Source organism: Lagenorhynchus albirostris, chromosome 18 (assembly GCF_949774975.1).
Source record: "Lagenorhynchus albirostris chromosome 18, mLagAlb1.1, whole genome shotgun sequence".
NCBI classification, from domain to species: Eukaryota; Metazoa; Chordata; class Mammalia; order Artiodactyla; family Delphinidae; genus Lagenorhynchus; species Lagenorhynchus albirostris.
Window position 1 is genome coordinate 24,676,694 of NC_083112.1, and position 14,825 is coordinate 24,691,518.

At 37.8% G+C, this 14,825-nt stretch overlaps 1 protein-coding gene across 3 annotated transcripts in view; it reads left to right on the top strand.

The window, feature by feature from the left end:
• VWA8 (von Willebrand factor A domain containing 8) overlaps positions 1–14,825 on the top strand; it is a 366,706-nt gene that overhangs the window by 255,465 nt on the left and 96,416 nt on the right. For all 3 annotated transcript variants that reach the window (XM_060128726.1, XM_060128728.1, XM_060128727.1), the window contains 2 exons: positions 6,898–6,979; positions 10,837–11,041. In XM_060128726.1, coding sequence (XP_059984709.1) covers positions 6,898–6,979; positions 10,837–11,041 — 287 coding nt within the window. The remainder of the gene's footprint in view (positions 1–6,897; positions 6,980–10,836; positions 11,042–14,825) is intronic.

The following is a 14,825-nucleotide window of genomic DNA, read 5'->3' on the forward strand; positions in this document are numbered from 1 at the left end:
ATTTATGTTTATTACTGCATATCTTATGCCAGGTCCTGTGCTGATCACTTTTCCTTGTATAAATTCGTTTAATCGTCAAATTCCCATTCTATCATTAATGTACTCTCAAGTTAATATGCAGGGAAACTGACAGAGAGGTAAAGTAACTTGCTGGGGTTCTCCCCAGCAGTGGTCAGCAGAGCCCAGATTTGCACCAAAGTCTTCCAACCCAAGGCCACAGCTACGCTTACTGAACCACACTGGCTTTCATCATAAAGGATAATTATGAAAATTTTTGATCATCGAGCCACTGATTGTTATTTGCATCATAGTGGTAGTAATATTGTCCTGTGTTTACATTCATTATATTAGTGTGGCCTTCATAAATATAATACTAAACACATTATAATAATCTGTTACTGGGTTTGAAAAGTCCTGGTTATATGATAATGTTAGAATTAGTTCCTTCCAAATAAATCACCATTTCCTTAGAATGTTTTTTATGGTAGAAGAGGCAGGTGAATACACAGACAATTGCAGTGCAGTGCTATAGGCATATTCACAAGGTGATATATAAACACAAAGGAGAAGCTTACAACCCAGGCTTGTGATTCCGAGCTGACTCTTGAAAGATGAATGGGAGGGAATCGGATGAAGGAATTGTTCCAGGAAGAGAAAACCCCATGAGAAAGGTACAGAGGCATTACAGAGCACTCCAGGAGTTACAAGAAATTCTATACCAGAATTCAGTGCACCTTCATCCACCCAGAAACCAGTGGGTCAGCCCTGATACTTCTCCCTCATCCTCCACATCATCATCAACCACCATGTCCTTTTGATACAACCTTAATATACCTTACATCCGCCCACTTGTCTACAGTTGAGTTGCCAACATCCAAATCACCACCATCTTGAACTGGAACGCTGCAGTAGCCGTCTGACAGAGTTCCCTCTTCCATTCTTCCCCCACCCCCCATTCTCCACACATCAGACAGAGTGTTCTTATTTAAGTATTTTATTGTTCTCATTTGTTCTTATTAGGGACCAGTTACACAGAGTAAAATTCATCCTTTTTAGTGTATGGTGCTGTGAGTTTGACAAATACATACAGTTGTGTAACCATCACCATAACTGACAGAGAACAGTTCCATCTCCCCAAACACCTCCCCTGTGCCACTCTGCCATCAAGCCTCCTGCCTTCCCCCAGACCCCCACTGATCTGATTTCTGTCCTTATTGATTTGCCTTTTCCAGAATGTCATATAAATGGAATCACACAGTATGTGGTCTTTTGAGTCTGGTGTCTTTCACTTACTATTATGTATTTGAGAATCATATATGTTATGTGTACCAATTGTTTGTTCCTTTTTATTGCTGAGTAGTAGTCCATTGCGTGGATATACCACAGTTTGCTTATCCATTCACAAGTTGATAGATATTTGTATAGTTTCCAGTTCTGGGCAATAATTAATGAGGCAGCTATGAACATGTTTGCACAGATTTTTAAGTGAACATAAATTTTTGCTTCACTTGGGTAAATATGTAGGAATGGCATTTTTATGTCATATGATAAAACTGCCCAACTGGTTTCCAGAAGAGCAATACCATTTTGCATTCCTGTCAGCAATGGTGAAAGTTCCAGTTGCTCTGCCACCTTTTCAGTGCTTGGTATTGTCAGTTTTTCACCATTCTAGCAGGTGTGTAGTGATAGCTCATTATGATTTTAATTTGCATTTTCCCTAGTGCCAAATGATGTTGAGCATCTTTTCATATCTATCTTCTTTAGTGAAACGTCTCTTCAAATCTTTTCCCACTTTCCCACTTTTTTAATGATTTTTGAGTGTTCTTTATATATTCTAGATATAAGTCCAGTATCGGATACATGCTTTCCAAACATTTTCTCCCATGTTGGTGAAGGGCCAAATCTCTTATGTTTTCTTCTAGAAATATCATATTTCTAGATTTTACACTTAGGTTTGTACTCCACTTTGAGTTAATTTTCTTATATGGCGCAAGGTGTGGATTGAGACTCATTGTTTTGCGTGGGGATAGTCAATTGTTCCAGTACCATTTGCTGAAAAGATTGTCCTTTTTCTATTCAGTTGTCTTTGGACCTCTTCAAAAAATCAGCTGACCACATATATGAGTCTGTTTATGGATTTTTGTTTGTGTTCCATTAATCTATATTGTGTTGGCCAAAAAGTTCGTTTGGGCTTTTCCATAACACCTTCCATAAGATGATACGGAAAAACCCAAACGAACTTTTTGGCCAACACAATATGTGTCTGTCCTTTCACTAATACCAGACTCTCTTGATAAAGCAGAGAATCTTTGTCATCATCCACACTTCATTCATTTTCACTGCTGTACATACAGCACAGTCAGTTTATTCATCTGTTCTCTATTGGTACACGTTTACGTTCTTTACAATTTTTTGCTATTACAAGTATTCTTGTACCAGTCTCCTTGTGTATATGTGGGGAGTCTGTAGGGTATATATCTAAGAGTGAAATTACCAAATTGTTACCCAAAGTTATTGTTCCAGCAGCATAAAAGATGAGGCTACTCTCCATCCCCATCTTCTCTTGCAAAGGTCAGACCTTTTATTGTGCACATCCCTGATTTCTAGTAAGTTTGAGTATCTTTTTATATGTTGTGATTTACTCTTCTGAAAATTGCCTGTTTATATATTTTTGCCATTTTTCTCTTGGTTGCTAGGAGTTTTATTTATCCTCATTTTTTAAGGTAATGTTCCTTAAATATTCCAAATGTATAGAAAGTGCTTAGGTTAGTGTCTGACACAAAGGAATAATTTTTTTTAATACATTTATTTATTTATTTTTGGCTGCACTGGGTATTCGTTGCTGCGCACAGGCTTTCTCTAGTTGCGGCGAGCAGGGGCTACTCTTCGTTGCGGTGCGTGGGCTTCTTATTGCGGTGGCTTCTCTTGTTGCAGAGCACGGGCTCTAGGTGTATGGGCTTAGTTGCTCCGCGGCATGGGGAATCTTCCTGGACCAGGGCTCGAACCTGTGTTCCCTGCATTGGCAGGCAGATTCTTAACCACTGCACCACCATGGAAGCCCAGGAATAATTTTTTAAATGTGGGCTGTTAAAAAAAAAAAAAAAATCCTAAGAGAATGGTAAAGGGAGATCTCAGGATGCTAGCTGTGCACAGGCCTAGGAATCAACCAGATTCCTAGGATTAGAAAAGTTGAGAAGATTTCAGGAGAGATGCCTCCAAGACAGTGAAGTTGATAAACCCAACTATTTGAACACATTAAGAAATTTTGACATAGGGAAAACTTCGAGGATGAATTTGTGCTAGGTATGTAAAAAAGTAAACCAACAACAAAGCATGATTATTAACTCCATGAAAAGAAAAAGCAATAATGCTATAAGACATAGCTCAGCTGTAAAGAGCATTTATATAATCATAACAACATAAATGCTGGATGTTAATCTAATGAAAAATTTTCATATAAATGTACTGGGGGATGGGAAAAATGAGGTGGTAGGCAGGGGGAGGGGTATGTGAAGAGTTAAACTCTCATCTTACATGGTGAGAAGTCAATAAATAATGCCTAAAACTAAAACATGAAGACAGCACCATAAGGATGAAGGTGAATACCAAAGAAACAGCTTTAAAAAGTTGAAGGCATCTCTGGGAGCAGAACATGAGGGGTGAGAGGAGGAAAGTCAAGGCTGATGATTTTTTCCTTCCGTCTGTTTGACTCTTTAATCTATGTGCCTATAGATCTCTAATGATAATTCAAGCTAAACTAATCTTTTTAAAGTAAATAGAATCCCACCACCTGATTAGTCAGGAACTAATGCACATCAGCCTTTTATTAAAGAAATCAATAGCAATTGTAAAGGCTACTCTCCTGGTGGCTTTTACAGAGATGGTATGAATTGTGGTTAATGCAGATGGGGAGAGATTTACTTCTTTCTTCCAATCATTTTCCTTCTAGTTAAACGTTAGCTTTTTTTTTTTTTTACTTTAAATCATAGGCCTCAGCTCTTTAAATACAAAATAATGACTCTTGATTGAAAGCAGTGTACTGTTTTCTGAACTTTGAGTAAATTCAAAGATTTGGTATCAGCACAATCTCAGGGCACACATCACTCTTTTAATCTGTGAATACAGAAGTGCATTTAACCTAGTAGTTAACAGAAGTACATCAAATTACATTGCTTGAAGGAGTGAATTTTTTATATAATTTCATCTTCCTTCTGAAAATGCTCTTGGTTACTTTGTCTGACAGTTTTTATACCCCCTCCTAACCTTCGCACTGTGCGTCTAAGCTGTCCCCACTCTATATGGGAACCGCACACTAAATGCTGCAGCAGTGACTTCCCTTTAATCATTAGTGAACTAATCCTGAAATATTTATACCGCTCTTCGAAATCCACCTGGATTATAAATGTAATGGAAATTTCCTGAACCTCCATCCTCTCTACAGTTTTGAAACATTTAAAATGGATAGACAAGGATTTGGCTAAGTTTGGAGGGAAATCTGGCCACAGTTTTCACTTCCTTAATTCAATCATGTATTCTGAGCTGATTTATTTTCAAATCCAGAAACATCAATTCTGATTATTTTTCAAGTCTTGCCATTACCAGCATCACTACCACCACCCTTAAAGTGCTTTATAGCCACAAATTGCCTTTTCTGATATGTGAAAATATGTTTTAGCGCAAGGAATAAAATTCTTGCTTTCTCCTTCCTGAAATAGACACAGCCATTATTGCATTTTCTCATCCTCTTTATGCCATGGAATTAACTTGCACACTGAAAAAAAGAAAGAAAGAAAGAAAGAAAGCTGTAGAAAGAAAGATACTTAAAGTATGTTGGCTTACTTTGCTTTCTCAGGCAGTCTAAAAGCACTGGTGGCGGTAGCGCAGCCTAATACTACCACTTGTGAAAAGGAGAATGCGTCTAAGTGGCAGGCCAGATGCAGCTGGCTAGCTAGGCAGCGCTAGTGATCCCAACCGCTTCAGTAACTCGTCATTTTTGGCAAAGAACCAGGGTCTATAAGTAATTCAACCCACTTCAGTTAGGTGCTAGCCACAGGAACTGTCAAAAATGATATATGGTGCAAAACTTTGTCCAAGACTGACCTTATATCCCAGGCAACGTTTCCAATGCAGGCGGTGCATGACTTACGATAAGCATGTTGGCTTTGTACAAATGGCTATCTGAGGATGGCCAATTCAGCTGGGTGGTCGGGTTACCATAGTAACTCTCCTTCCTTACTCTCTGCTGTCCGTGGACATCACTTTCCCTTCCTCCTGCCCCCTTTTGCCCTCTGGGACCACTCCGTGCCTAGCTCTGCAGCTCATACCTGGCCCCAGGGCTGTGATTCCCACCCTAGAATCCTTTCGAAGTCCCTAAAGGCTCACAATGATTTAAAAAAAAAAAAAAAAGGAGCTTTCCTCTTTATGCTGTGGGCTCCTCAGACAAGGCAGGAACCACACACATCTCTTTCCTGTGTATCCCCAATGCTTCGTATAGTGTCTGGTGCAAAGTAAGCTCGATCACGTTTGTTGAATAAATAAGACATATATTGAGGTTTTCAGATGGCCTACTCAAAAAACTTCAGCTGCAAACATGAAATTAAAATGCCAAGTTTCTTATTTTTTGTAAACTACATTGGATAAATTCAATGTGGACATTCCGGATATCTCATTCTAATCAGAAATTATAATAAGAGGTAGACAACAGACAAAATTCTTTAAGAGTATGGGTTCTTTGTAGGGGGATTTTTTTTTTTAAAGAGACATTGGTGGCCAAGATTTTGTAAAATAAGGCATTTTTAAATTGCTGCCCTACGGTCAGCTCAGGTAGGATCTTTGTGGAGCAGTGGGCAGAGCAGAGATCTTAAAGCCAGAAGAAAGGCCTGATTTTGAAAGCCTTCTCTATCTATCACTCTCCAGGCAAGTCCCATTATTATACCACCTCTGTTAAGTCTCTACTTCCTCATCTCTCAAACAGGAATCCAAGGTCTTTGTTGTTGTCAGTGTTAAAAACACTATCTACAAAGACTAAGCAGTGTTCCTGATGCAGTGTTCCTGACACAGTGGTGGCAGCTGGTGATGATGAGCATGGTGGTGGTACTCAGGGCTTTGGGGAAAAAGTCAATAAACACCTGGAATTTGCTGGGAAACAACTCTAGAATTGGAGTTGAGGACTCTGTTCCCCCGTATCTCATCACCCTCTCCTTCCCCGCCTTTTCATATTCTTCATGACCCAGAGTCCTCGCCCCACTGCTCAGTCCTCACCTCACCTTTTCTTGTCTTGAAGGGTCCTAATAATAACAGCCACTGTGGGTGGAGCAACTACTAATTGGGTGCAAATAATGTTTATGATGCTCAGATGCTGTCGTTATCCCCATTTTACAAATGGTGAAGGCAGGTCTCAGAGAACTAACTTGGCCAGCGTAAAACATAGTTAGGAAATATCAGAGCCAGGATTTTCTACCAGGCCAGTCCAGTTTCAAAGTAGGTGCTGATTCCACTGTGTTATACCGTCGTCGTCGTGATTTCCTGGGAAGGAAAAAGAGAATTCAAATGATGAAATATTTTCAAATAAACTGTAAGTGCTAAAATAAAACATTGACCCATTTGGGGACGCTATCAAAGAAAATGAAAGGAATTTAGGTAATGCTCTTGACAGTAAAGAATCACTAACATGCATCTATTTCACAGTCTCTGTAGTTCCCTGACAAAAACATAATTCTGAGAGTCTAGCCTCAAGGCTGGAATTGGCCAGCCCAGGACCTTGTCAAGTGGGTCCCAGAGTTCTGCTCTACGCTCTAAACTTCATTCCACTTTTAGCAGCATCCATGCTTTCTTTAGGTCCTATTTTTGTATCATGCAGTAATTTAACCCTCGGCTCATGTCTTGACTTGTTTGCAGATGTTATCCCTCCACAAACAGCTGGTTATATAGAAGTCACTGATCTCCAATCAAAGAGACTCCGATACATCCCTATTCCTGGGTAATCTGTTTTCACCTTTGTTCTTAGCTTGTGTGTCAGATTAAAAAAATGAGTGAATTCTTATCGTGTACTCTGAATAAATGTGTGCTTTTTGCTTCCTTAAATAGCAAGCTCTTTTTTGGTTTTTTCAATTACAGTTGGTTTATATCTTGCTGTCCTGCATTCCTTTTTTTTTTTTTGGCCACGCCGCACGGCATGCGGGATCTTAGTTCCCTGACCAGGGATCAAACCCATGCCCCCTGCAGTGGAAGCACGGTGTCTTAACCACTGGACTGCCAGGGAAGTCCCTGTTCTGCATTCTTTACTGCCATTTTTATTTTCATTTTGGAAAAATGTTCAAATGTTACCTAGGTATAAGTCTAACAGCCTTCAAGCCTTCATTTTTCCTTTTTGATCTGTCCTAATGATAAATTTTTTTGAAACAGCATTTTTTAGTACAGCAAAACTCTTCATATTTATTAACTCCGTATATTAGTTTTCTGAGGTAAATGTATTCAAGATGTCAAAGGAATTTAAATAGCATTGGTTTAATATTGTTTTTAAATATGTAACTGAGCATCTACCATTGTGAAGTCTGTACAGTAGCCAAAGGATTCCAGAGATTTGGAATGGAGCTCGTTACCACTGGCTGCCTTTATTACTGTTCAGCAGTGGAAGCAAAGCATTCAAACTAACTAGACTAAGGGTATAAAAGGAGAAGCAATGGTGCTCCATCTCTCCCTTGACAGACACATGTGTCCTCACCTGTAGCCCATCCCTTTCTGGATGCATCCATGCCTGATCTCCCTTTCTCAACCTAAGCATGTGCCTGCTTTTGTACAGATTGATGTACATCCCCTCCTAACATGTACTCCCTCACAGGCAACTGAGGCTTTACAACACAGTGGTTAAAGGCTCACCCAAAATCCTGGGGAAAGGAGCCTGGAGAGGCTTCCAATGTCAGAGGAAGGCCAGCTACCCCTGTCAGTCACCCAGACGTTACCAGACCTCCTGTTGACCCACGTCTCCAACTCCCAGGAGAAAATTGCTCAGCGTGACAGTACAGAATAACTCAGAAACACAGTTTCATTTCTTAGGACCTTTTAGGCAGGTTCGAGAAATATGAAGAATAAAAGTATTATCCAAAGAAATAGATTTACTTGTTCCAACATATATAAGAATGTCTTCTTGGAACATCTTAATGTGTCAGTTTAATGAAAAATAGCTTTTCGTCATTTGGGGGAATTTCTTATTCCATTGTATGTTCATTAAAACATACTATTAGGGCTTCCCTGGTGGTGCAGTGGTTGAGAGCCCGCCTGCCGATGCAGGGGGTGCGGGTTCATGCCCCGGTCCGGGAAGATCCCACATGCCGTGGAGCGGCTGGGTCCGTGAGCCATGGCCACTGAGCCTGCGCGTCCGGAGCCTGTGCTCTGCAACGGGAGAGGCTGCAACAGTGAGAGACCCGCGTACCGCAAAAAAAAAAACACATATTATTAGTTCAAGTAGCAAAAGAAAAGAACACCTTTTTTTTTTTTTTTACATTTCTAAAGCATGATGATTTTTTTCAATATTTCTCTTAACTTCTCCCTAATTGACCCTAGCTTTTTATTTCAGTGCTTTTCTCTGTTAACTTTCTGTATGAACCATATGTTATACCTGCCATAGAAGTAACATCTGGAAGGGCAGCTATATATATTCAGCCAGTGCTAGCTGATCACCATACTTCATTCATTTAGTGCTGTGCTGTCCAATAGAAATAGAATGTCAGCCGTATATGTAATTTTATGTTCTTAGTAGTCACATTAGAAAAGTAAAAAAAGAAACAGGTGAAATTACCTTTAATAGTGTTTTATTTAACCCATTATATTTAAAGTATTACTGTTTTGAAATGTATTTAATATAAACATTTTAATAATACTTGACATTCCTTTTTTCTTCTGCATCTTTGAAACCCAGTATGTATTTTACATTTACAGAACATCTCAATTTGGACTTGCCATATTTCAAATGCCATGTGGTTTAGAGTCTGTTCATTATCAGTATATCCTGAGTTTCTCTTGAGATTAACTATTGCCGTTTTTGGCATATATGTAATCCAAGGGAACAACCCATCTGGATTTCAGTTTTGTTGCTGGTTGCTTAAATTTAGTATTTTGCTAGATAGCAGGAATTTTCCATTTGATGGCTAACTTCCAATAATAGAAAACACAGTAAAACTATATGTGACTGCAGGGCCAAAATGAATACATCACTTTCACTCTCAGTAAAATGTGAGTATTAGTCCTCAAATTTTTGTATTATTTGCATTTGTAAAATGATCCTACTTAGCTCTGATATACAGGAGTATATAAATCTGGGCTTCATCTACTATAATTCTATGTATTCCTTAAAGACTTTGTTATTATACATAAAGGGAATGTGCATTTTTTTTAAAAAGGTGAAGAAGAGATTCTAGGCCTGGTGTGCAAGTTGTAGCAAATATGTGATATCTTCAAGCACATTTTTGACATACTGAAGAAATTGCCCCTGTAAATTTAAAGTTTCATGGTGGAGAGTTAAATAAGCAACTAGTAGGTACTGTGCTCAATAGAATCATTCATCTTGAGCACTTGTGGCAGAGTTTTAAACATCATAGGTGGAGAAATTTCATTACTCTGAGTACCCTTTTACTTCACCATCTGTACCTACTAATTCTTTTCCTAAGGCAAATATTTTTTGAGAGAGCACCATGAGATGAATCCTGTATTATATCAAATGTTATCTTCGTTGAGTCCTTCTAGTACTCTAAAGTAGTTCTGAAACACTTCTTCCATCCTACTGTTTTTGTTCTCTTCATATAAACATTTTCTAAGACTTCCATGTTCCACAATGGCTGGCTTTGTCACACTGTGTTTAGTATCTACTAAGGCAGACTGATAAAAAGGCTAAAGTCGCCTTGATTTATTCTTTAGTATATTATAAGAATTTACCCACTATGTAGTAGTTTTGTGGTTTTAACAAATCTACATTGATAGTGTATTATGTTTTTATTATCTATTAGATCATCCCTTTAGACCATTTATTTCATACAGAAAATATCAGATGTATTTAGAGAGCCAACACTGGTAATTAGAATTTATAATCTGTGTTTCTTTTGTGTAGTGAAAGCTATACTGAGGTAAAGGAAGTGTGCAGTTGACTCTTATAGGTGAAAGTTGCATTCCTAGAAATGACTATTTCTGATATATAATATCAGAAATAGGTATATGTATGAAATATATAATACAAGAAATATATAAATTCTTTATTATAAATCCTTATAACTTTCTAAGTTAGAAAAGGCAAAATATTAAATATAAATGCAATTAAAGCACATAAACAAGGCATTAGTTTCAGCACTGACCTTAGACCCCTAAGGAGTGTGTCCAGCGCTGAGGGTATGTGAGGTGTCAGTTGGTGTAGAGTTTCTTTCTTCCTGACAGTGAATGTTAATGTCATCCAGGATCTACAAATACAGGAATATGTAAATAACCAGTAAATAACTATATATTTTTTCCTTACATGTGGATCTGTTGGTATCGTATCTTTTAATTGTGCTTACTATTAGAATTTTTTTAAAGCATTACTTTTCTTACTGAAGTATAAGTTAATTTACAATGTTGCGTTAGTTTCAAGTGTAAGCAAAGCGATTCACGTATACATATATATATATTCTTTTTCAGATTCTTTTCCATTATAGGTTATTACCAGATATTGAGTATAGTTCCCTGTGCTGTACAGTAGGTCCGTGTTGTTTAACTATGAGAATTCTTTGTAGGAAGTTTAATGAACCTAAATCAGGTTAAACTAACTTCATTACCTGGACTTCACTGGTTGAACACTGATTTCTTTTGCAGATCAGACTCTCTCTCACCATATACCACGTGGCTATCTACTATCTCGGACACAGATGCACTGCTGGCTGAGTGGGGCAAAGGTGGCGTTGTCACTGTTGACATGGGAGGTCGCATCCGGCTTTGGGAAACTGGACTGGAACATCTGCAGCGGTCACTCATGGAATGGAGAAACATGATTGGACAAGAAGGTGACAGACTTATGCAGGTACCATTTGAATTGACCTTACCTCTTAAGGGTACACATTCAGTTATAAATTCATTCATTTAGTCGCAAATGCCACAGTCGTGGAAACTTCCGGCCCAGTGACTCAAATGTAGTTTACTTAAATAGCTAAAATAATTTTGGGACTCATAACAGAAAAAGACAGATCTATCCTTCTAGATAGTTAAAAAGTAAAAATGTGCCTTTTTTGTCTGTCAGTGCTTAAATATATAGGTTCCTCACCTCACAACATGCAAATACAATTATCAACTTTTATTTTTTAACCTTAAGCATTAATCAGTTTCCAGCACCACCTTTGCATCTGTTCTCACTTCTGCCATTGTCGTCAGCATCGCCCCATGCTACCAAGGAAACAGAAATACTGAGCATCTAAAACGCAGCGCATTAGTATAAGGCCAAAACATTTAGACTAGAGAAGATAAGAAGAATTATGCATCCAATAGAGATGTGTTTTTACCAACCTCCTTATTTCCAGAGAATGGAAGTTTAGCAGTCATAATAAGTGGACCCAACCCTGCACTAGCAAGAAATATGGGAACAGGTCACCACAGAGGGAGGAAGCTCCACAGCTCCAGAAATGGCTCAGTCACCAGCTAATCTAGTTGCTGTCTGGAACTAATGTGAGCAGCGAGGAACGCTGTGTACCCATAAATACTAAACCGAATTGTAAAAGGATTTATTTTATGTGTAATTTATTTATTTTAACCTTCAGAGGAAAACTTCTTTGTTTACATTTCATTTTTATCCAGCAAAAAGAAAGGTAGGTTCCTGCCAACTGTGTTGCTCTTGTAAAGAACCAGTTAACAAGATAAGAAATTTCTACAAACTACTCCATTGATATCTGATTAATAATTACTATTTTCTGTGGTTATTTTTGTGATATTCCTTACAGGAGAAATATATGTGTGTGTGTGTGTGTGTGTGTGTGTGTGTGTGTATTTGTAAATGAGTAATACATATTCCTAGATTATAGGAACATCTTGAAAATCGCAAACCAATATAGGCCAGCAGCCCCAAATCCTTTTGAAAGGGTATGAGTATATTAATTTAATTAAGCTAAAACAAATGTATTACTCTAAAATAAACATGTCATTAAGTGGATCTATCACAGTAACAGACTGAATGTTGGTCACTATCCATGACAGTAATTAGAAAATTAATTAACTGTGGTTCTGCTTCTTTCATTATTCTGAAGATTAGTTTCTTCTCCCTTTGAATTAAGCTCCTCTTTTCATTACAGTAATTGATGCCTAATAGTAAATACTATTGTGTTTGAATTTCTTATATTTTATTTCAATTTCTCATGTGTTATAACAAGGTTATAACAATTAAGTTTATCTTTCACAACAGAACTTTTAAAAGGAGTGTCACTCATGATTTTGATAACGGGTCTTCACTGGTACAGAAATTAACCCCTATTTGTGTTTTAACCGTGTAACTCTCCTCTTCCCAGTGACTTTCCTGCCTCTGTTGTACATCGTTGTTCTCCAGCTCTCAGCATGATGATTGGTACACAGTAGACAAATATGCTTGTTTATACTCATATATACGAAACTGAAGCTTTTTGACAACAACTGGATTCTTTTAACTGTCTCAGTTTATCAGTTGTAACTGAATAAGTATTGAATGAATATATATAGTTTCTAAGTTAGAAATGAACAGAAATATAGTATCTAACATCTCAAAAATAATCAGAATACTCTGCTATATTATACAAGGCAGTATCTGATCCTTCTACAAACCAAACATTTTCTAGGAAATGTGTAACTTTATGTCTCCAGTTCAAAGCTATAATAGAAATAACTTATTCAGTAATAAAGTTACATAATTCAGAATTGACTGATAGTTCCATTTGTAAAATTAGAATGTTAGACTGTTATCTAACATTCTCCTTCCATCTCTGATGTTTCTTGATCCATTTTGTTGATATTGAAAATATACACTTACACACATACTCAAACTTTGGAGCAAATTATGAGCATATATCTTTATGTCTAAACAGACAGAATTCATTGTCCACATAATCTGCCGTTGTTGTAATTTTTGGTCACATCTCTCCTCTTCCTTCTCACTGCTTGGTAAATAATGAGACAGCATACTTAATTGCTTTTATTTAGACCAGCTTATGTTACTATTTACAAGTAGCTTGTACAACCAAATCTAAATATGAATCATTCCAAGAGCAATGGTAATAACAAGCAAAAATGTGTCTTTTACAGCTACCTTCCTAATCAGTCCCTCAACCTACTCCTCATTTATGGACCCTTTATTCAACATTGGTTTGCTCCTGATCTGGGCTCTTGGAAAATACCTTCCGTAGAAGTACTGAGAAAAGAGAATAGGTTCTCAGTACCATACTTATCACTTGCTGACTGCCAGCAGCTTCCCTGTCAATGGCAGAGTAACCTGATCTCCATCTAGTGGCCAAATGGACTTACTTTACATCATAGAAATTAAAAGGCCTGGTTTACACTCCAGTAGTTTGAGGCAGCCTCAGACCTGCTGTTAGGGGAGGTTTATACAAGCCTCTTCAGTGGTTCCTATTGGTCGTGAGATGATCCTTTAGGTCAACAGTGAAGGCCAGGCAGAAAGTCTGCCATGCCATTCACCACTTACTGACCCCCATCTTTCCCTGATCCCTTTGCCTGGTGTCAAAAGAACTGTTTTATCTTTAGATAAACTCTGTCAGTTACATGTTTTATCCCTATCCTTTATGACTTTGCTACATTTCAGCCTTCTTGAGGTATTAGCTTTGAAGCCATTGTTGCTTTGAATTTTTGTTTTTGTTTAATGTATTCATTGATAGTTTTCTTTAATGAGTACAGCTTGCAAGAGAGTTTTGTTGTTGTTGATGTTGTTGTTGTTGTTTTTTGGTACGCGGGCCTCTCACTGTTGCGGCCTCTCCCGTTGCGGAGCGCAGGCCCAGCAGCCATGGCTTACGGGCCCAGCTGCTCCGCGGCATGTGGGATCCTCCCGGACCTGGGCACGAACCCGAGTCCCCTGCATCGGCAGGCGGACTCTCAACCACTGCGCCACCAGGGAAGCCCAAGAGAGTATTTTTTGAGCTTCATATAAAATGTGTTCATTAATTTTACATGCTTTGATAGGAACATGTGTTTTTCTTATAGTAAACAACTGTAACAACAAACTCAAAGTATCACTGTAACTGTAGTCTAAGAACCCATTATTAAGAATTCATATTTACTACTTTTAGACTCGATATTTTCAGAAGCACAGGTTAATTATAAGCAAAATTTTTCTAACTAGGTTTTATAGTGTTCTCTATAAAGCATAGTTTTCATATTTTTATATAGTTACATTTGGATTCCTCCCAAGAAGGCTACACCACAGTTTTCCTCAGAAATCAAATCATCTTCTCTAAAAAGCTCCTGGTGACTCTTCTTGTGGGAGCAAAAAGGCTAAAAGGTTACAGTTTTCAAATGTTATTTTCTAATTACAATAAACTAATCAGAAACTAAATCCTTCATATATTACTCGTAGAATCTCTTCGAGACCTTTGAATAATACTTTCTTAACTGTATACTTTAAAACTTGACAGAATCTTTGAAACAATGTGGAACTGGAACTTATTGATCCTTATAATTAAGATAGTGCCTGGTACACGATACGGTAAATATTGAAAATAGAGAGAGGCATAGACAAAAATACATAGAAAAGATAACCAGTTTATACTAAGCACCTCTAATCTTTCAAAGACGATATTCTAGGAATATGAGTAAATGTCATTTGCTGTACATTGGTAACT